Source organism: Narcine bancroftii, chromosome 2 (genome assembly GCF_036971445.1).
Source record: "Narcine bancroftii isolate sNarBan1 chromosome 2, sNarBan1.hap1, whole genome shotgun sequence".
Taxonomy (NCBI): domain Eukaryota; kingdom Metazoa; phylum Chordata; class Chondrichthyes; order Torpediniformes; family Narcinidae; genus Narcine; species Narcine bancroftii.
The window spans coordinates 288,490,702-288,514,230 of NC_091470.1; the positions used below are offsets into that span (position 1 = coordinate 288,490,702).

Sequence of the window (23,529 nt, forward strand, 5' to 3'; positions counted from 1 at the left end):
TTGTATTCCAGTGGTTTTTTGTCTTCTCTTAATTTTTTCATTGTCTTCTCCAATATATTTTCTCTTGTCGTATATCTTAAGAATTTTACAAGAATGGATCTTGGTTTTTGTTGTGGTTGTGATTTAGGGGCTAATGTTCTGTGTTCGCTTTCTATTTCCATTCCTTCCTGTAATTCTGGCATTCCTAGGACCCTGGGGATCCATTCTTTTATAAATTCTTTCATATTTTTGCCTTCTTCATCTTCCTTAAGGCCCACTATCTTTATATTGTTTCTTCTATTATAGTTTTCCATTATATCTATCTTCTGAGCTAACAGCTCCTGTGTTTCTTTAACTTTTTTATCAGATTCTTCTAATTTCTTTTTTAAGTCATCGACCTCCATTTCTATCGCTGTTTCTCGTTCTTCCACCTTGTCTACTCTTTTTCCTATTTCTGTCATGACCATCTCTAATCTATTCACTTTTTCTTCTGTACCTTTTATTCTTCTTTTTATTTCACTGAATTCTTGTATCAGCCATTCTTTTAATGTTTCCATATATTCTTTAAAAAATTTTTTTATCCATATACTGTCCCTTCCCTTCATCTTCCATTTCTCTGTGTAGAGTTTGATGTTTTCCCTCCTCTTTTTCTGGGTCCACTCCAGGATCTGCATCTTTTACCTCTGTCTCTTCTGATTTTCTTGTTGGGTTGTTTATTTTATTTTTATTATTTTTATTAAAGGTGTCTTGGTGTTGGTCTTCTTCCTCTGGGTTGGTTATCTGTTGTTTCTCTAATTTCCTTTTTTTTATTCTCTTCCTTCTTGTTCCTATTATTTTCTATGTTTTCCTGTTGGGAGCCTTGCTGTCGTGTTATACTTGTCTGTTTCAGCTGTGGAGATTTACTAGATTTACTCCTCAGCTGGTCCCCCCTCCCGTCGGTGTTGTTTTTGTCTTGTGCATCGCACGTGCGCGATGATTCGCGCATGCGCGGTTGCGCACTTTTGTTTGGCTCCGTGAGCCATTTTTGTAGTCCTGAGTTCGGGGTTTCCATTGACCTCAGGGAGCGGGCTTATCTCTCCATGGCGGGCCTCCTCGTACAGGTAAGGTCTTCATCTTTCTCTTCCGATGTCTATTTGCAGATGACGTTATAATATACTTAACAGAACCAGAAATATCAATAAAAGATTTACATAAGAAATTGAAGGAATATGGAGAAGTATCGGGGTACAAGATCAACGCAAATAAAAGTGAAGCAATGCCAATGAATAATGCGGATTTCACAAAGTTTAAGAAAGAATCACCATTTAGATGGTAAACACAAGCAATTCGATACCTAGGTATACAACTAAATAATAATCTCGGCCATCTATATAAACTAAATTATCAGCCATTAATGAAAAAATTACAAGACGACTTAGAGCACTGGAAAGACTTACCACTAACACTGATAGGAAGGATAAACTGTATTAAAATGAACATCTTCCTAAGGATACAATACCTATTTCAATCATTACCAATTCACCTAACAGAGAAATTCTTCAAGGAGCTAAAGAAAATAATAAGGAAATTCTTATGGAAAGGGGGGAAACCGAGGATAGCACTAGATAAATTAACAGAATGGTACAAACAAGGAGGTTTACAACTACCAAATTTTAAGAATTATTATAGAGCAGCACAATTAAGATACCTATCAGATTTTTATCAAACAAAGGAAAAACCAGATTGGACCAGATTAGAGCAAGATAAAATAGGGGAGAAGATACCTGAGCATATACAAGTGGGATGATAAATTGGTGCAACGTAGGAATTCACCAGTATTGCACCATCTGCTCAATATTTGGAAGAAGATTCACGTAGAAAGGAATAAAATAAATTATCAACTACCAAAATTTATATTGATACAAAATCAACTAATCCCTTTCACAATAAATAACCTTTCCTTCAGAGAATGGGAGAGAAAAGGGATCAAAAGAATAGAAAATTGTTTTTCGGGAAATAAATTATTATCTTTTGAACAAATGAAGGACAAATATAATATAACTCATGATACAATGTTTGCATAACACCAACTGAAAACCTACTTGAAAGACAAATTGGGAAACAGTCTGAGGTTACCAGAAGGAAGCAATTTTGAATATGTGATTACAGACACAATGATAATTTAAAAATTTATACAAACATGTACATCAAACTGCAAGAAAAGGAGAATGAGGAAACTAACTGTAAACCTAAACAAAAATGGGAACAAGATCTAAACAAAGATAAAGAATGAAACATGGGAAAAGCTATGCTCTGGAACTATGAGAAATACAATAAACACGAGGTTACGCATGATACAATATAATTAGTTACACAGGCTATACATCACACCTCGAAAGTTAAATAAATGGGACCCAAAAGTATCAGACAGATGTTTTCGCTGTAAAAAGGAAACAGGAACAACAATACATGCAATTTGGACATGTGAGAAAGTGAAAAAATTTTGGGAAGATCTAAACCAGATATTAAATAAAATCACAAAAAGCAATATACTAAAAAACCCAGAGATCTTCCTTCTAAGTAATATAAGAAATAAAGAATTTGGACTTGATTTAGATGGCGCACAATAAAGATTTATTATGATAGCCTTAGCTGTAGCAAAAAAAATGTATTATGTCAACCTGGAAATTAGAAGACAACTTGACAATACAACAATGGTACATAGAAATAAATAAATGTATTCCATTAGAAAAAAATAACATATAATTTAAAAAATAATATCACAATATTCGAACAAATATGGGAACCATACAAGAAATACAATAGAGAAATCCTACCACAGACCTCCACCACCTAAAATGACAGAAGGAGAAGACAACGAAATGAACTGACTCAGTATATAAAAGTAAAAGAAAAAAATTTCTGTTTATTTTTATTCAGTGACAACATTGTTTAACGGGTTTAATGTATCTTATAGATTGAACTTTAAATAAATGGGATGGGGGTGAGGGAGGGAGGGAATGGAGGGGGAAAAGGGGAGAAAATGACACTATATATTCAAGAGAAAAAATGTCTGTATGTATTTTGGTCAGTATGGTTTATCGTGTGAAAAATTTAAAAAAAATTAAAAATCATTACTTTTATTACATTTTTCAATTCGAAGACATAATAAAATATTGATTAATCTGTTTCAGGGAGCTTGCGCAGTTGTATATTCAAAATTAGCAGACCAAACCAGCAAAAGGTTTGGAGCTCTTGGAAGTTTGGGTTTATATCTGCAGTACACGATGAACATGCACCTTTTTGTCTATTATCCTAATAGACTTTGACAAATGAAATAATGAAAGCAGGCTGTCTTGAAGTTCATTTGAGGGCAAAACATTCTAACCATGTCAATTCAAAATTGGAATATTGTTTTAAAAAAAATCACTGAAAGAGGTTTGAAAATAGATCAAAAATCATTTCATTATTTGCTGCACAAACTACAGCTCCAAATCATAACGTTGAAGCTAGCTATGAAATTTCTCTGCTGATACCAAAACATGGGAAGAATCATACATTTGGGGAGGAACTGATTAAACCCATAATATCATTGTTTCTCAAAACAGTTCTGCAAAAGGATGACAAAGATGTCCGTGGAATGCCACTGAGTAATAATACTGTCTGCAACAGAATAGATGACATGGGTCAAGATGTTGAAAAACAGCTTATTGAGAAGTTGAAATCAGGAAAGTTCTCAATACAACTGGATGAATCTACCGTACGGGACAGGAAGGCTCTATTATTGGCATACGTGAGATATATTGAGCAGTTTCAAGAAGAGATGTTGTTTTGTGAATCGTTAGAAATAACGATTCTACTCAATGCCAACCGTGCATCTTGGCACCTCACAGTTCAGCGGGCTTCAACCTCCTTTGAAGAAGACCACAGAGCCCACCTCACTGACAAAAGACAAAGGAGGAAAAACCCAACACCCAACCCCAACCAACCAATTTTCCCTTGCAACCACTGCAACCGTGCCTGCCTGTCCCGCATCGGACTTGTCAGTCACCAACAAGCCTGCAGCAGACATGGACATACCCCTCCATAAATCTTCGTCCGCGAAGCCAAGCCAAAGAAGAAATAACCACTACTGCAGTTGATAATCTACAGCAAGCTCAAAAATTACATGGATGAAAATGAAATACCAAAAGGAAACATTACACCTTGTGCTGCAGATGGTGCACCTGCTAGGATGGGTTAAAAAAAATAGGATGTTTAAAATTAATGAAGGATGAAAATCCAAGCACTTTAGTTAGGCAGTGTGTTATCCACCGAGAAAACTTAAGCCCCTTTCACACTTGCCAGTGATCCCAGGAATCGAAAGCCAATCAGCCTTTAAAGTGGCAAGTGTGAAAGCAAAATCTGCTCAATGCCAGCGCCAGATGATATCATCTCGCCGGGGATTGCCGGCCTCGACGCTGGCGTTGAAATCAGGCAAGTGTGAAATGGGCAACAACATTGCAGGCACTTCCAATTTAAGGTAGAACAGACCAAACGCTGGGGATAAACCCTTGCAAGTGTGAAACCATTCAATGTCTCAATTTGGAGTGGTCAAGTGTGAAAGGCCAAACCTTCATTCCTATCCCGGGACACTGAACAGCCGATTTATTGGGATGCAAGTATGAAAGGGGCTCCTGTTGCCAAGATAGTTTCCCCAGTTTTACACGATATACTGCATTCTGTGTTCAAATATATCAATGCCATCAAAGCTAATGCCAAAGTTTAAGGTTGGTTTAAGCAGTTTTGTGCTGATAAAATGTAGAACGTGAGATTATTGGTTCGCACTGAAGTAAGGTGGTTATCAAAGGGTAACTGCTTCAAAAGGTTTATGGAACTGTTTGATCTCCTCAGTGAGTTTTTGAAGGACAAACCTGAAATGAAGCTCTTGCTAACAACAGATGGCAAAGCTAATGTGAGTTACTTGATGGACATTTTTGAGAAATTAAGTACATTAAACAAGCCACTCCAAGTAGCAAATATGTTGCTCGCTGATGCAAGACAAAAATATTTGGATTCATGATACCTCTAGAATTATGCCAAAGGAATATTTCTGCAAGACACTTCAGTCAATTCTATTGGTTAAATAAGTGGGAGGTAACTAATCCTGCTACAAATGTCATTTGACCTTTTAAAAATGTTGGTTACTGACTTCAATTATAGATTTTGTGATTTAAAAGCAATGGATTTTCCCTCTTAGTTAACTCAGCCATTGCTGGTGGACTTATCTAAAGTTCCAGTGCAATACCAAGAGAAGTTATCCAAGTTGTCACATGATGAATCTGAAAACTCTGTTCAAAGTGAAAGGAACCATGATGTGGTTGAAATACCCAAACTCGACTACTTTAGCAAGGGAACTATTGATACATTTATATCATCTTATTTAGTAGAATGTGGCTTCAGTGCGGTTAGCGATTTGCTACAAGCTAATAGAAACCGACTGGAAATTATAAAATGTGGGGATTTAAGGTTGAAACTAACAAAATTAGTCCTTCGAATCAAAATAAAATCTGCAGCCAGCATCAGGGGCAAGGGTCCTACTAAAGTGACAACTATTGTTGAATGTGTGTTTGAGATGGTTGACATATTGAAGTAGTAGTTGAATATGAAATGTGTGTTTTAGTGTGTTATATAGTCAGAATAATGTGAACTATTTTGTAACCACGCAAGAATATGCCCTTCTCACTGTAGTGCACCACTGTGGGGCATATATGTATGAGTGTGTGAGCAGTTTCCTGAGATGATGGAAGACATCAGTAAGTAAAATCTCTTGTTATTTGAATCTTGCATCTCTAAGTTATTTAAGAAGCCACCCAAGTAACAGAGACATAACTTGGTGGCAGCAGTGGGATAAGAGAACAAGAATAAAGCCATCCAATTGATACAAGTCACTGAAATATGAAGGGGGGGGAGAAGAGAAAAAAAAATTACTGAAAAAAATGGCTGGAGCAACAACAGTTCACCCATGGATTCATTGAAAGACAAGGGCAAACTATGAAACACACAGTAGTTAAGTGTCGCAAAACAAAAGACCCAGACCAAGCTCTTCTATCATTACAAGCAACACCTTTAAGGACTGACATGAATGTCCCAGCAGAACTTGTAAATGGCAGGAGATATAAAACAACTCTATCAAGCAAAATACAGCCTCCAGAAGACCAGGAGGAAACCAGAAGTAGACTGGCTGACATGCAAGAAGAATGCTAGCATTATAACATACATGCACAAATATTGCCAGAGCTGATGTTGAAAAGATGGACCCCAGCAAAAGTCATCAGAGAAGCTGAGACACCAAGATCATACATTGTCAAGACAGACTCTGGCAATCAGCTGAGGAGGAACAGAATTCACATCCGGCTGACACAAGATGAAGCAGAAAGTTTTAATACCAGCAAAGCCTGCAACACCAATATCAAGTGAGGTATCAAGAGAAGAGACCACAACCACTAATACCGAATCAACAACACAGGAGTTGTCAGCTGAAGCACAATAAGCTACATCACCTACATGTGTACCACCAACACAGAGCCCAATGGTGACAGCCAAATCCACAAGATGGCAAAGGAAATACCGCCACCAGTGTGATATCGATAAGAACTATTTAAAAATAGTTACTTAAGTTGCACTGGAAAGTGATAAAATTAAAATGTTACATAGTCAGGAGCATGTGAAATGCGTAAGAATACACCTTTCTCGCTACAGAAACTGTAGTGCATCACTGTTGGGCATATGTATTTGAGTGTGAACAGTATCCCGAGATGGTGGAATACATCAGTAAGTAAAATCTCTTCTCCCAAGTAACAGAGACATAGCACAGTGTTTTCCCAACCTTAATTGCATTGAAATACACTTGAAGTAAATGATTCAATTAAAACTTCTTTTGAAAAATAACTTTTTTCACCTAATGGCGGGGCGTATTTTTTTTAATTAAAATGGGGCCTAGGGCAAAAAAAGGGCCGAGAACCACCAATCTATAAGAAATAAAGGATAACCAACATTTCAGGCTGGAGCCCTTCATCAAGGTATAAGCAAAAATCAGACCTGAAATGTTGGTTATCCTTTACTTCCCATAGATGCTGCCTGAATAAAAAGGTGTGGGGGAGGGTGGGAGGAGAGGAGGGAGGAAGAAGCAGGGGGAAAAGCACAGGCCAATAGTGAAGGGAGCAACAGTCAATGCAGCATAAGTACCAGAGATCCTTGTGGAGGACCATCACAGACATCAGTCCTAAAGCTCAATGATTGGATCCTCTTGTAAGTAAACCTGGTGTCTTGCCCCCTCCTATATTTTCTCCTTCTTACTCAACTCCCAACAACTAAACCACAACCATATTCCAATGCCAACGTCCATTGACAACCATAACATCCCCACCCTGCTGATCATCACTTCGCCCAAGGACTATCTGACCTTGAGTTTAACAAAAGACCTGTATGCTCACCTATTATCCAGAGCTGTTTAAAAAAGCATCAAGCATTATGGAATCAATGAATATAACAAGGTCTATACATAAAACAGGTTGTCCCATCATTTATCACTGATTTAGCACATCTTTCTTGACATTTAATTTCTAATCTTCAGTGGTGCTGGTGGGAGAGTGCTGTGTGAAGACGCCATGTAATCTTTAACATTCAAGTGAATCTTCAATGCATACAATAATTCCAAATTTACAGCAAACAATGAGAAGCTGGAGGGACTCAACAGATAAGGCAGCATCCGTGGAGAGAAAAGGTCAGTCAAAGCAAAGTATAGGGTCGAGACCCTTTGTCGAGAGAAGGAATCCATGTGTACATTTTCTGCATATTTCGGGACCATTTGCACCAGATGGGGGAAATAAGCAACTGATGAAATTGAACTGGGAAAAGGGGAGACTATTTTTGACTGAACATTAATCATTAGTTTATTTTATTTATATAGCACATATAAAACTCACATTGACCATTTCATTTTAACTTAAGTAGCTACTTAAAGCACAGTATAAAACTGTCCTCGAGGTTTAGAATTGTACACACATGGTAACAATCGACAATCACTTCAAAATGTTTATAAGTAAAAATACAACTTGAGCCTGGATTTAAAAGAGTTAAAGGAAGGGGCCGCAGTTTGGGCGCCGCTATCACAAAGGGACGATCTCCCCTGAGTTTGCGATTTGAGCACTCTAAATTGGCTGATCTGAGGAGTCTTGAAGTGAAGTAGGGCGTTAGGAGATCGGTGATGTAGGATGGAGCTAGTCCATTAATGGCTTTGTAAACAAACTGGAGAACTTTAAAATCTATTCTGAGACATACTGGCATCCAGTGAAGGGAGGCAAGAATAGTGGTAATATGGTCCCTCTTCTGTGCTCCTGTCAGGAGACTTGCTTGGATAATGATGACTGACTAATTCCCATATATGAGAGTGAGAGCAGTCTAAATGTGAGAAAAATAAGGGTGTGGATAACTTTCTTAAGGTCTTTCAGTGCCAGGAATTTTGGAATTAGTGGAGCTGGAAAAAGCTAGTTTTTACTCCTGCATTGACTTGTTTGTCAAATTTGAAGATGGAATCCTTGGTGTGAATATCACACCAAGGGATTTGTTGTGAGGATTAATGAGGGTGGATAAGTTACCAAGGGTATTGGCAATAATTTTGGTTAAGTTAGGAGGGGGGAAAATAGGATGATCTCAGATTTGCCTTCGTTTAGCTGCAGGAAGTTTTGAACCATCCAACAACACTTTATGTCCTCCAGACAGTTATTGAGGCTGGTTATCTTTGCTTGATTGTTGGGCTTCGGGGGAAATAGAGCTGAGTGTCATCAGCATAGCAGTGGAAGGAGATGCCATGGTTTTCGATGATTTGGCCAAGGGGAAGCATGTATGAGGAGATGAGATTGGGGCCCTGAATAGACTCTTATGGGACCCTGCAGTAAAGGGTAGCAGACACAGTTGAAAATTTGCCCACGTTGAGTGAGAATGTCCTATCATTGAGATAAGATTTAAACGAGTTCAGGGCTGTACCATGGACACCTACCCTCTGCCAAACGTAATCTATTAAAATAGTGTGATCCACTGTATCGAACGCTGCGCTTAGGTCTAGGAGAATTAGAATGGTGGAGCTCCCTGAGTCAGTGGTGAGGAGTATACTCTTAGTAAGGCCAACTCTGTTCTGTGGTGGGCCTTGTCACCTGACTGGAATTTTTTTGGATATGTTGTTTTGATGTAGGTAGGGCAACAATTGGCTAAGAATGACATTTTCAAGGACAGGAATGGAAGTTTACCAGGTCTGTAATTTTTGGGTGTGGGGTGGGGGTTCGAGGTTGGGGTATTTTCAAGAGGGGCTGGACTACAGCACACGAAACAAATTGGCTAAGGAACTGTTAAGAATACTGAGGATGCGAGGTCCAGCTGTATCAAAAACATCACCAGCAATTGGAGGGTACTCACCTTACCAGCACTCCCATCTGAAAAATATGCAGCAGGCAGAGCCACGAACATCCTCGGTGGTGGGGGTAGAGGTGTTCCGGAATGGCATTGGACTGGTCCTGGTCATCTTTATACCAAGACCAGCTGAAGCTCTGCAGGACCAGAGCAGAAACCACGATCACGGACAGCACCAGAAGACACCTGACAGGATGCCCGTCCCTGAGGTACACTGCAGCCACCCAGAGATCAGTCCCAATGTCTGTCAGGTACAGGAGAAAACTAAGGAGAGACAGTACAAAGTTGCACTGGTCAAACTTTCGCTCGGTTCTCATGATCCACCGCTGGCCCTTCTCGCTTGTCAATCCATACCCTGACCCTGGCGAGGAAGAATTTTTCCTCTCTCCTTGAACCTGGTTCCCAGAAATGACGCCCACATCAACTTCAATGCGCCAGGAGGGTGGAAACCGTCAGTCCCCGTGATCTCACGAAGAAGCCGCCCCGATAACTGCTGTGACCGGGGTGAAGTCCGCATCCAGCTGTCAAGGAGGCAGCGCGGAGTCTGCAAGGAGGTTCCGCGCCTTCACAAGATCCGTTCGCCACACAGGACACGCGACCGGTGACCTCCTGACATTGCAACGCTTACAACTTTCTGCATTAGTGAACTTGAAGGCCAGTTCTGCAAACTAAAAGCGCGAAGGGAATCGAACCTCCCACCTCAGCCACCGGCGTCACGGCCACGGAGAAGGGAAGCAAGTCCTTCTCCGTTCTCTCTCTCTCTCTATTAAATGGCTCAGAGTGGAACTGCAGACAAACGTGTCCTTGGGACAACCGAGAGCGTGCGATCCAGCACACGCCCACTGGCACCCCGCAGTCATCCCATTCGGCCGACCCCTTGACCCGCCCGGTTTTACCACTCATCTGCACACGAGCTCAATGCGGGACGTCCAATTGACCTACCGACCAAGGCGGAGGAAACCCACATGGTCACAAGGAGACGGTGCAAACTGCAGCAGGCAGCATGTGAAACATTGGGCCAGTTTCATAACAAGATGATTCCCCCATCCAAAAGGGTGTGAAATTTCAGGTGGGATCGCCTGGAGAATGTGGCTTCGGGGGTCTGTGAAGAGACGTTCGGGTGGCAGCACTGAAAGAGTGTTCTGCCATCTGAATCTGGCAGAGGGGCCACCGAGCAAACGCCGGCTCCTGAGTCTGGGCAGGGACAGCAGTCTGACAGCTCGCCTCCCCGCTGCCTGACAGCGCCCTCCTCGCTGTCTGAAGCCCACCCGGCACGGGACTGGGGTGGCCGGAGGAGGAGTACGGAGCTGGGGCAGCCGGCGGGGTGCAGTACGGGGCTGGGACGGCCAGTGAGGGGAGTACGGAGCTGGAGCGGCGGGGGGGAGGGTGGAATACAAAGCTGAGGGCAGCCAACGGGGCAGTACGGGACAGGGGCGGCCTTCCCCGAGAATCCTGACTCATCAAAAGCTCTCACCTTTTAAATTTAGCGGGATGGAGTGTGTGCTTAAGTCCCGTAGTCCCTCGCTGGCCACCTCAGCCCTGTAGTCCCACGCCAGGGGACTGTCACGCAGTGGGGAGGGTAGGTTTCTGCAGCGGGTCTCCCGCTGCTTGGCACCTGAAAGCTGCTAGCACAGGGGTGTCAAACTCAAATTCACAGAGGGCCAAAATTAAAAACTTGGACTAAGTCGTGGGCCAAACTAAATATTTATTGAAAATTTTCAACAACATCTGCATGTTTTCTCTTCTTTCAACATATGTAATGTTAAACTTTTTCTTATTAAAATAAATGTTTAATAATAGTTTTGGTTAAACTCTTTCCAGAAGAACCATTAACAAATGAGAAATAAAATATTCAATAAATAATATTTCTCTGTAGCCTTTAAGCTCCTTTTAAATGTTTTTTTTTTCACAAGTCAAAAAAATAACAACTTGCTTCAATGACAAACAGGTTTGTCTTTTAAAATGATGAACATATAGTCTGCCTCCCACCTGTCTTGAAAGGTCCTGTTTTCTGTCTTTCGTTTAGCCATTTTTCGTAAGGGGTTTATTACATGTGAGTTGGGCGACAGGTCGCAGATGCTAATGAAAGTAAAGAGAGGAGGTGGGGGCGATTAGCGGGCTGACGCGCCGGCGCCAATGCATTTGCAAAGCATTCTGGAATTTGTAGTATTAGCTGTGCATGCGCTTTATTGACGCGGCGGCCAACTTTAATACATATTTGATATGATCTTGCGGGCCAATTATAATTATATCACAGGCCAAATTTGGCCCGCGTGCCTGAGTTTGACATGTGTGTGCTAGCAGCTTTGAAATGTGGGTGTTTGGAACATTCCAAGGTGAACATGCGATGATGCACGTGGGTCTGAGGGCAACTGATCCTTGCAGATACAATGAAATTAAAATAAAGTCAACTTCCCCTGACAACTTCCTGGACTTCAGAAACTTTGACAAATCCAGAAAATGCCAGGAAATGGTTTCTCCTTTTGTTTCCTGCAAGTCCCGTGCTACTGGCCTTATTTCCCCTTTCATTGTGATCCATTGCTCTCTCATTTCCATTCATTGAGTTCTTCTCTTCTTACTTGATTTGCTTATTTTATTATGACTTGTGTTTCCCCAGGACACAAAAGATGTAAGAGACAAATCTCATTAGTGTTCAATTAACTTTCATTGCAAGCTGTTGCCTCTTCACTTTCATGTTCTTTCTCCACTTATTCCCTATCCATCTACTCGTCTTCCTTCTGCTGCTTTTATCCCACTCCAAACAGTCCTGCTGATGGACCTTGAGGCCATGTGTCATCTCACCTACATAGTCCCATCCCTAGCAATGAATCTAAAACCTGTGGCCGCTTGTGATGATTAGATGTCAGGCTCCTATTTGTGCAATTCCCACCTCAAATAATTAGTGGCTGTCACCGGCAAGAAAATTGAGAAGAGATCGTATGATGTGACTCAGGTCCGTTTCTCTTATTTGCCAGCATTTCAGCCCCATTCTCACTGATACTGTAGGTTCCAGTGTGATAAATGTGGAAATTTCTGGCCTATCCTTGTCTAAACTCACTCACTCTTGCACCACAAGATTTCTAAGAAATTGTGATTAACCCTAATAAGTACTATGGAAATATTTATACAAGGTCCCAGAAGAGGAGATCTGTATTTATCGTGGACATTTCTGGTGGAGCTGCAGTAGAAGGGAAGGTTTTCAAGTTACTAACATAAATACATACAAAAAAATATGAAATGTTGAACCTGTCCCAAATATATAAACTCTGGAATATATCTGGAAAATTTTCTCGTAAATGTACTCTAGGATTTACGCTACTGATGTTCAAATTATTATTAGATGTTTTTATATAATTGTGGAAAGGAGATGGCCAGTTAAAATAAATGAAATAGCATGAAATAATAAATGAAAACAAAAGAGGAATACTATTTTACAAGAGTATGATTTACTGTATAAGGAAGTAGAAATAATGAAATCGTAGCATCTGCTGCAGCAGTGCTACCAAATAAATAGGCAATCACACAAGTTGAGTGTAAAACAAAGACTGACTTTACTGGTTTGAATTCCCTGTGTGTACATGCTGGCCCACCCACTTCTGGTGACATACTCTCTGACTTCCAGAAGTGACACCATCATGTCACGGTGTCACTCTCCATCCGGCTGGCTGCTACATGGAAGTGGAGGGCTCCTTCTCAGCAGTGAAGGGGAGCCTGCAACATCTTGGACCAGCTGTGTGTTATGATGATTTGGCTCATTTACTCGCGCGGTCACTCAGCCTGCTACACAATGTTACTTCTGATAAATAAGGAAAAGCATTGTTTGGTCTGTAGTGTATATGTAGATATGTTTTTGGGAGATAAATTAGGAAAGGTTTGTTAGAGTAGGTCACATACAAACACTTTAAAACAGATCTTACTTAAAATACTGGAGCTCTGCCCCATGGTAAGTGTATCGGCTCCAGAGCTTTTGCAAGAGCTTTTGAAGAGTGTCGAGAGACTTCACTAATGGATTGTTGTTTGCAAAAGGCAACAGATGAAAGAGCATGCCGGAGCCGCTGCTGTCTGGAAGAGAGCTTGCTGTTCTGAGATGGTCAAGTGGTTTTACAAGCAGAGAGAGTCAAACAGGTTTTCTCTAAGAGAGACAGACAGACAGAGATCTTGTTCAGTGTTACAGCCAGCAGACAACAGCTGGGAGTGGAACAGGACAAGCTGGCAAGCTTATGGAAAGCCCAGTTGTAAGACGGTCTGGTCAATGCCCTTGTGGTTCATGCAAGAGGAGAGGACTGGCTGTCTAATGTTTCACTTGGTATAAGAGAAAGAAAAAGGAACTCTGTGGTGACCTGAAAGAAAGAGGTTATCATCTGGAGAATCCTGAAGGGACAAGTTTCGTCAGCAAGACACTGAAGTGGCTGATTTTTAAAAAGGAGCAACAAATCTCTCTCTGAAAACTGACAAGAACCTTCCTAAGCAGTAACCATTTACCTTTCACGCACCAAAGCCTGGTGAATTTTATAAATGTTAAATTCTGTGCACAGTATATGAATTGCCTGCATCAACCAGTAAACTTGGGAGGAGTCACGTGATGGAGTAGTGGCCGGACGGTGAACTCCAGCCCTCTCCAGAAAAGTCGGGAAAAACAAGAGAAAATACAAAGGCACAGAAATACAAGTTAAAGAAAAGTGAGTATAAAGGTGGAAAGAAGATGGAGACAAAAGGAGAAAAATCAAAATCAACGGAAAGAAGAGAGGAAGAGAAGACAACGGAGGAAAAAGGTGAAGGCCTTACCTGTCCGAAGAGGCCCGCTGTGGAGAGAAGACCCCACTACCTCAGGTCGGTAGAAAGAGAACTACAACAATGGCTCACAGAGCCGAGTAAAAGTGCGCAACCGCGCATGCGCGAGGAGTCGCGCATGCGCGATGCGCATGAAAAAAAACACACCGACGGGAGGGGGGACCAGCTGGGGAGTCGATCTCCACAGCCGGCAACGACAGCTGCAGAACACCTGCAGCAAGAAGAGACCACAGAAGACAATGGAAACAAGAAAGAAGAGGAGGAAAGGGCAGCAAAGAAACAACAGATGGTCAACCTAGAGGAAGAAGAAGAGGAAGAATACAGTGAAATAGATAAAGGGAAAGGCAAGGTAAAGGATATACTTGCTCTTGTTAGAGGATACATGGAGTCATTTAAAGAATGGCAAACACAGGAATTCAATGATTTAAGAAGAAGAATAAACAACACAGAAAAGAAAATAAATAAAATGGATATGACCTTAACAGAAATGGGGAAAAAAATGGACAAGATGGAAGAACGGGCAATAGCAGCAGAAATGGAGGTAGAAGACTTAAAAAAGAAATTGGAGGAATCTAATAAAAAAACTAAAGAGACACAAGAATGACTAGCCCAAAAAATAGATATAATGGAAAATTATAACAGAAGAAATAACATAAAGATAGTGGGCCTTAAGGAAGATGTAGAAGGCAAGAATATGAGGGAGTTTATAAAAGAATGGATCCCTAAGGCCCTAGGATGTCCAGAACTACAGCAAGAAATGGAAATAGAAAGGGCACATAGAGCATTGGCCCCTAAACCACAACCACAACAAAAACCAAGATCTATTGTAGTAAAATTCCTAAGATATACTACAAGAGAAAAGGTACTGGAGAAGACAATGGAAAAAGTAAGAGAGGGCAACAAACCACTGGAGTATAAAGGGCAAAAAATCTTCATTTATCCAGATATAAGCTTTGAACTCCTAAAGAAGAGAAAAGAGTTCAATGCAGCAAAAGCGATTTTATGGAAGAAAGGATATAAATTTACACTGAAGCATCCTGCGGTATTGAAAATATTTATTCCAGGACAACAAAACAGACTATTCTCGGATCCAGAAGAAGCACGAAAATTTGCAGAACAATTACAAAAATAGACTGAGGGATGAAGACGGGTAATGAGAGCAAAAATCATCACGATTGATATGTATGTGGGTAAAGACAAAAATAGACTGAGGGATGAAGACGGGTAAGGAGGGTAAAAATGACCACGATTGATATGTATGCGGGTAAAGAGGTATAAGAGTGAATAGAGACAATGGGCATATGTGAAAGTATCTGTAATTAGAGGAAAACATAGAGAGTATAGACAAGAATTAATAAGGGAAGGTAATGGAATAGAGAGAATAAGGAGGGAATTAAAAGAGTGACCTTTGTGACATATAAAAAGCGAAATCTTTTCTGGGGGGGGGCTGGGTGGGGGAAAAGAGCGGTCACTGCAAAATCAGTTGACGCTTGCGAGTGGATTCGCAAATCCAAATGGAGAGGGGAGATGTGGTTGTCCGACAAGGGATAAAGGGCAACTCAGGAGGGGAAGGGGAGATTGGGGATAAAGAAGATAGAAATAGGAGAATAAGGAAAATGTTGGATGTTGTAGGAATGTTGTCTGGTAAAGAGTTGAAAATAAGAAAACAGAAATGGAAAAGGAGGAAAGGTAATGATGGAAAAACGGAAAGAGAAGATAAACAAAATATAAAATGGCTACGCTGAACTATATGACTCTAAATATTAATGGAATACATAACCAAATTAAAAGGAAGAAACTACTAAATTTACTGAAAAAGGAAAAAAATAGATATAGCATTTGTCCAAGAAACACACTTAACTGAATTGGAGCACAAGAAATTAAAGAGAGATTGGGTAGGACATGTAACAGCAGCATCGTATAATTCAAAAGCAAGACGAGTGGCTATATTAATTAGCAAAAATGTGCCATTTAAAATAGAAGAGGAAATAATAGATCCAGCAGGGAGATATGTTATGATAAAATGTCAGATATATTCAGAGCTTTGGAATCTACTTAATATATACTCACCTAACGAAGAAGATCAAAAGTTTATGCCAGATATCTTTTTGAAGGTAGCTAATACGCAAGGGAACATACTAATAGGAGGGGATTTCAATCTGAATTTGGATCCAAATATGGATAAAACGGGGAAAAAAATTAACAGGAAGAACAAAGTAACCAAATTTATAATTAAATCAATGCAAGAAATTAAACTTGTGGACATATGGAGGAAACAAAACCCAAAAGAAAAGGAATACTCATACTACTCGACTAGACATAAAACATACTCAAGGATAGACCTATTCCTGTTATCAGCCCACATTCAAGGGAGAGTTAGGAAAACGGAATATAAAGCTAGACTATTATCGGACCACTCACCCCTGTTATTGGCAATAGAGCTAGAGGACATCCCTCCAAGAATGTATAGATGGAGATTAAACCCCATGCTACTTAAAAGACAGGATTTTAGAGAATTTATTGAAAAACAATTAAAAATGTACTTTGAAGTAAATACGGAATCAGTGGAAGATAAGTTTATACTATGGGACGCAATGAAAGCATTCATTAGAGGGCAAATAATAAGTTATGCAACCAAGATGAAGAAGGACTATAATCAGGAAACAGAGCAGTTGGAAAGGGAAATAATAAACAGAAAAAAAATTAGCAATAAAGGAAGATACAACCAAAAGAAGAGAATTGGCGGATAAAAAAATAAAATATGAAACATTACAAACATATAAGGTGGAGAAGAATATAATGAAGACAAAACAGAAATATTATGAACTAGGGGAAAAAACACACAAAATCCTAGCATGGCAGCTTAAGACAGAGCAAACTAAGAAAATGGTATTGGCAACAAGGAAAAAAGACAAACAAATTACATATAATCCAAAAGAAATTAAGGAAAACTTCAGAGAATTCTATGAACAATTATACCGAACCGAAAACGAAGGGAAAGAAGGGAAAATAGATGAATTTTTGACTAAAATTGAACTACCAAAACTACAAATAGAGGAACAAAATAAATTAACAGAACCATTTGGAACAGTAGAAATACAAGAGATAATAAAAAATTTACCAAATAATAAGACACCAGGAGAGGATGGACTCCCAATAGAATTCTACAAAACATTTAAAGACCTAATAATACCGCCCCTCCTGGATGTAATCAACCAGATTGATGAGACACAAAACTTACCAGATTCATGTAAAACAGCAATAATTACAGTGATACTAAAACAAGGGAAAGGTTCACTCTCACCAGCGTCATATAGACCAATATCTCTGCTAAACACAGATTATAAGATAATAGCTAAACTATTAGCGAACAGATTAGCAGAACAGGTACCGAAAATGGTAAATTTAGACCAAACTGGATTTATCAAAAAAAGACGCACAACAGACAATATTTGTAAATTTATTAACTTAATTCATGCAGTAGAAGGAAATAAAGCACCGGCAGTAGCAGTTGCTTTAGACGCAGAGAAGGCCTTCGACAGAGTAGAATGGAATTACTTGTTCAAAGTATTGCAAAAATTCAGTTTACCGGAGAAGTATATTAATTGGATTAAAGCATTATATAAGGGACCGTTAGCGAAAGTGACAGTAAATGGACATGTATCAAAGCAATTTAACTTAAGCAGGTCAACGCGGCAGGGATGCCCACTATCACCATTATTGTTTGCGCTAGCTATAGAACCACTAGCAGAATCGATAAGAAGAGATAATAATATAAAAGGAATAAAAATAAAAGACAGGGAATATAAAATCAGTCTGTTTGCGGATGATGTGATAGTGTACTTAACAGAACCAGAACTATCAATAAAAGAACTATATAAGAAATTGAAGGAATATGGAGAAGTGTCGGGATACAAGATAAACGTAAATAAAAGTGAAGCAATGCCTATGAATAACGCGGATTTCTCAAAATTTAAGGAGGAATCCCCATTCAGATGGCAAACGCAGGCAATAAGATACCTAGGTGTGCAAATAAACAAAAATCTAGGCCAATTATATAAACTCAATTACAATCCACTAATGAAAAAATTACAGGACGATTTAGAGCATTGGAAAGAGCTACCACTAACACTGATAGGAAGGATAAACTGTATTAAAATGAACATTTTTCCAAGGATACTATACTTATTTCAGGCATTGCCAATACAACTGACAGAAAAATTCTTCAAAGAGTTAAAGAAAATAATAAGGAGATTTTTATGGAGAGGGGGGAAACCGAGGATAGCACTAGATAAATTAACAGAATGGTATAAACAAGGAGGCTTACAATTGCCAAACTTCAAAAATTATTATAGAGCCGCACAATTAAGGTACCTATCAGATTTTTATCAAACAAGGGAAAAACCAGACTGGACGAGACTAGAATTAGATAAAATAGGGGAAAAGATACCTGAACACATATTATATAAATGGGACGAAAAATTGGTACAACATAGAACTTCTCCAGTATTACACCATCTCCTCAATATATGGAAGAAGATTCATGTAGAAAGAAATAAAATAAATTACCAAATACCAAAACTAATATTGACGCAAAATAAGCTACTCCCTTTTACAATAGACAACCTTGCCTTTAGAAAATGGGAAAAAAAAGGGATTAAAAGAATAGAAAATTGTTTTTCAGGAAGTAGATTCTTATCCTTTGAACAAATGAGAGATAAGTACAATATAACTGGAGATACAGCGCTGGCATATTACCAACTGAGATCCTACTTGAAAGATAAATTAGGAAGCAACTTGAGTTTACCAGAGGGAAGTAACCTTGAATATGTGATTACAGATACAATGTTAATCAAAAGATTTATAAAAAATATGTATATTAAACTGCAAGAAAAGGAAAATGAGGAAACAAATGGTAAAACTAAACAAAAATGGGAACAAGATTTAAATATAAAGATAAAAAAGGAAACATGGGAGAAGTTATGCTCTGGAACGATGAGAAATACAATAAATACGAGGCTGCGTATGATACAATATAATTGGTTACACAGACTATACATTACACTGCAAAAGTTAAATAAATGGGACCCAACAGTATCTGATAGATGTTTTCGATGTAAAAAAGAAAGGGGAACAACAATTCATGCAATCTGGACATGTGAGAGAGTAGAAAAATTTTGGGATGATCTCAATCAGATATTAAATAAAATAACAGAAAACAATATACCAAAGAATCCAGAGATCTTTCTCCTAAGTAACATAAAAAATAAAGAATTTGGAATTGACTTGGAGGATGCACAAAAAAGATTTGTTAAGATAGCCCTAGCTGTAGCAAAAAAATGTATTATGTCAACCTGGAAATTGGAAGATAATTTGAAAATACAACAATGGTATATAGAAATGAATAAATGTATTCCATTAGAAAAAATAACATATAGTTTAAGAAATAATATTGAAATATTCGAACAAGTATGGGAGCCTTACATTAAATACAATAGCGAAAACCTACCGGGAACAAACATTACCTAAGTTGATGGAAGGAGAAGAAAAGAAAAGAATGGACTCAGTAGAATTTCTGGTGTATTTTTGTTGAATGACAACATTGTCTAACTGAATTAATGCAACCTAGATTGTATAACTAAAATGGATGAGGGGGGGGGGGGTGGGGGGGTGGCTTGGGAGGAGGGAGGGGGGAGGGAGAAAAAGTCACTGTAAATGTGTGGAAAAGAAAAAGTGTATATCATGGCTATTGTGATTTATGGTGTGAAAAATAAAAAATTAAAAAAAAAAAAAAAACCAGTAAACTTGGAGGAATGAGAAGTGAGATTGGACTGTGAACCAAATAACTTTTCTGAACTCACACACATATTACATACACGTGTGCTTAGAATTAGAAGGGGGTTAAGTTTGGTTAAGTAAATCAAAAGAGATGTTAAAGTTTGATTCTATTTTCATGTTAAAAGATAATTAAAAGCAACTTTTGTTTAAGAAACCATTTGTCGTGGTGAATATCTATTGCTGCTGGATTTTGGGGTCCTCTGAGCTCATAATAGATCATTGGGATTGAAGTCATTTAAGTTCTTGAGGAAGTAAAATATTTTTCGATCAGTGAAAACTTGCAAATAAGTACAGGGCTGTTGTCATGGAACTGATTCAGGAGAATATTTCAAATAGAATATGAATAGTTGAACTGAGATAGGTCAAATAGTAAGCTGGTCAATAAAACCTGAGAGTCTGATTACCATTTGATTATATGTTCTTAGACTTCTACTCAACTTCATTTATTAGTATTGGAGAAACTCAGCAGGTCATGCAGCATCTATAGGAAGAAAAGGGTAACCAACGTTTTTGGCCTGACCCCTTCATCAAAGAATGATGGTTACCCTTACTTCCGATAGATGTTGCATAGCCCACTGAGTTTCTTCAGCACCTTGTGTTATATATTGCATTATCCTCTACCGGCACCACCTACGGCTCCTAGAACGCTTCCACCAGCGTTGTCTCCGCTCCATCCTCAACATCCATTGGAGCGCTTACACCCCTAACGTCGAAGTACTCGAGATGGCAGAGGTCGACAGCATCGAGTCCACGCTGCTGAAGATCCAGCTGCGCTGGATGGGTCACGTCTCCAGAATGGAGGACCATCGCCTTCCCAAGATCATGTTATATGGCGAGCTCTCCACTGGCCACCGTGACAGAGGTGCACCAAAGAAAAGGTACAAGGACTGCCTAAAGAAATCTCTTGGTGCCTGCCACATTGACCACCGCCAGTGGGCTGATAACGCCTCAAACCGTGCATCTTGGCGCCTCACAGTTTGGCGGGCAGCAACCTCCTTTGAAGAAGACCGCAGAGCCCACCTCACTGACAAAAGGCAAAGGAGGAAAAACCCAACACCCAACCCCAACCAACCAATTTTCCCTTGCAACCGCTGCAATCGTGTCTGCCTGTCCCGCATCGGACTTGTCAGCCACAAACGAGCCTGCAGCTGACGTGGACTTTTTACCCCCTCCATAAATCTTCGTCCGCGAAGCCAAGCCAAAGAGAAGAGATCACAGCATTTGCAGACTTTCCTGCTTAACTCCATTTATTAGCCTTTATGATTAGTAGTGGGACAGAGTGGATACCAGCAATAGATTGAGGCTTTTTCATTTGTCCTATCCAATCCTTCTCCTCTACCTTTTCTACAACTTAAACTTAACTTGTCTTGCACTCTTTCACAGTTCTAACAAAGGGTCTTCAACCTGAAACATTTGGTGCAACATAGAAGTTCACCAGTACTGCACCATTTATTCAACATATGGAAGAAGATTCACGTAGAAAGGAAAAAAACAATTATTGACGTAAAATCAACTAATCCCTTTCACAATAGATAATCTTTCCTTGAGAGAATGGGAGAGAAAAGGAATTAAAAGAATACAAAATTGTTTTTTGGGAAATAATTTATTATCATTTGAACAAATGAAGTACAAATATGGAATAGTTTTTGTTCAATGCTTGCATACCACCAACTGAAAACCTACTTAAAGAACAAATTGGGAAGCAGACTGAGATTACCAGAAGGAACCAGCTTTGAATATGTGATTACAGAAACAACGATAATAAAAAGATTTATAACAAACATGTACATCAAGGTGCAAGAGAAGGAAAATGATGAAATAAGCAATAAACCCAAACAAAAGTGGGAACAAGATTTAAACATAAAGATAAAAAATGAAATATGGGAAAAGGTATGCTCTGGAACTATGAAAAATATAATAAACACGAGGTTACTCATGATACAATATAATTGGTTACGCAGGCTATATATCACGATCCAAAAGTTAAATAAATGGGACCCAACAGTATCAGATAGATGTTTTTGCTGTAAGAAGGAAATGGGAACAATAGGACATGCAATTTGGGCATGTGAGAAAGTGAAAAAGTTTTGGGAAGATCTAAATCAGGTATTGAATAAAATTACAAAAAACAACATACCAAAAAATCCAGAGATCTTTCTTCTAAGTAATATAAGAAGTAAAGAATTAGGCCTCAAACTGGATGAAGCGCAAAAAAGATTTATTATGATAACGTTAGCTGTAGCAAAAAAATTGTATAATGTCAACTTGGAAATCAGAAGAGAGCCTGAGAGTACAGCAATGGTACATGGAAATGAATAAATGTATTCCATTGGAAAAAAATAACATATAATTTAAAAAATAAAGTCACATTATTTGAACAAATTTGGGAACCGTACATGGAACACAACAGAGTTCTACCACAGACCTTCACCCCCTAAAATGATAAGAAGACAAAATGACCTGATCCAGTGTGTAAAAGTAGATGACACCATTTTCTTGTTTATTTTCATTGTGTGATGACATTGTTTAATGGTTTTATTGTATTGTATGTGTTGAATGTTTACTGGGTTTGGAGGGGGTGGGAAGGAGGGAGGGGGGAAAATACCACGGTGTATATTCAAGAGGGAAATGTTTGTGTGTATTTTGATTGATATGGTTCATAGTGTGAAAAATAAAAAAATATTTTAAAAAAACCTGAAACACTACAACTCTGTTTCTCTTTCCACAGATGTTCCTGCCCTGCTGAGTGTTTGCAGTATTTTCTGTTTTTGTTCCAGTGATCTTCCAGCAGATGAGTCCTCGGTGACAGCCTGGAAATTAGGGAGCCCCCTGTCACCCTGCTGCTGGGGATGATCAATGACAAGGGCACTTGCAGCCTCTTCCACACATTCTTAGCCAATCTGCATTCTACAAAGAAGTGGGCGACTGTCTTCCACTCCACCACAGACATCTTGGGGTCATATTTCTACTGCACAGGAAGGATCTGAGCGGGAAGGCACCTGTCACCAGCAGCCTTGGCAAGTCTGCTGAGGGAAGAAGCCCACCGTATCTGTCGAGTGCCTGTTGGATGTTCTGTGCTGACCACGACCTGATCAAGTCTGATAAAACAGCATTCTCTGGTCCTTGGTGCAAAGCACGCAGACTCGTACATTTAGAAGACAAATAGTCATAATATACTGTTGCATCTTGTCGTTTCCCCCCCTCTGTTGCTTGAGCAGCTTCTCCTCGGTCTCAGCTCCTCAAGGTAAAGGGGGGGGGGGGGGGGGACTGTAAACTGTGGTCCGACCCAAGGAGCCACGGTCTTGATGAGCAACATTGCATATTTGGATCCTCCTGCTCATCTCACCAAATAATTCGAGACAGGCAGCGGCTGACGGTACAAACTAGCCCATAGTTCATCAAACATTAACGAGCCACCTCCCGACATTGGGCCCTTGCGAGCTGGTCCACCCCCGTTGCGTTCGGCGCGCCCACTGTTGCTCGGAGCCGCCCGTC

At 39.5% G+C, this 23,529-nt stretch overlaps 1 protein-coding gene across 1 annotated transcript in view; it reads right to left on the bottom strand.

The window, feature by feature from the left end:
• Window positions 1-10,252, bottom strand: part of xkr9 (XK, Kell blood group complex subunit-related family, member 9) — a 31,920-nt gene extending 21,668 nt beyond the window's left edge. The window contains exon 1 of the mRNA XM_069915417.1: window positions 9,412-10,252. Within this exon, the coding sequence (XP_069771518.1) occupies window positions 9,412-9,722 (311 nt within the window). The 5' untranslated portion in view covers window positions 9,723-10,252. The remainder of the gene's footprint in view (window positions 1-9,411) is intronic.
• Between the last annotated feature and the right edge of the window lie 13,277 nt (window positions 10,253-23,529).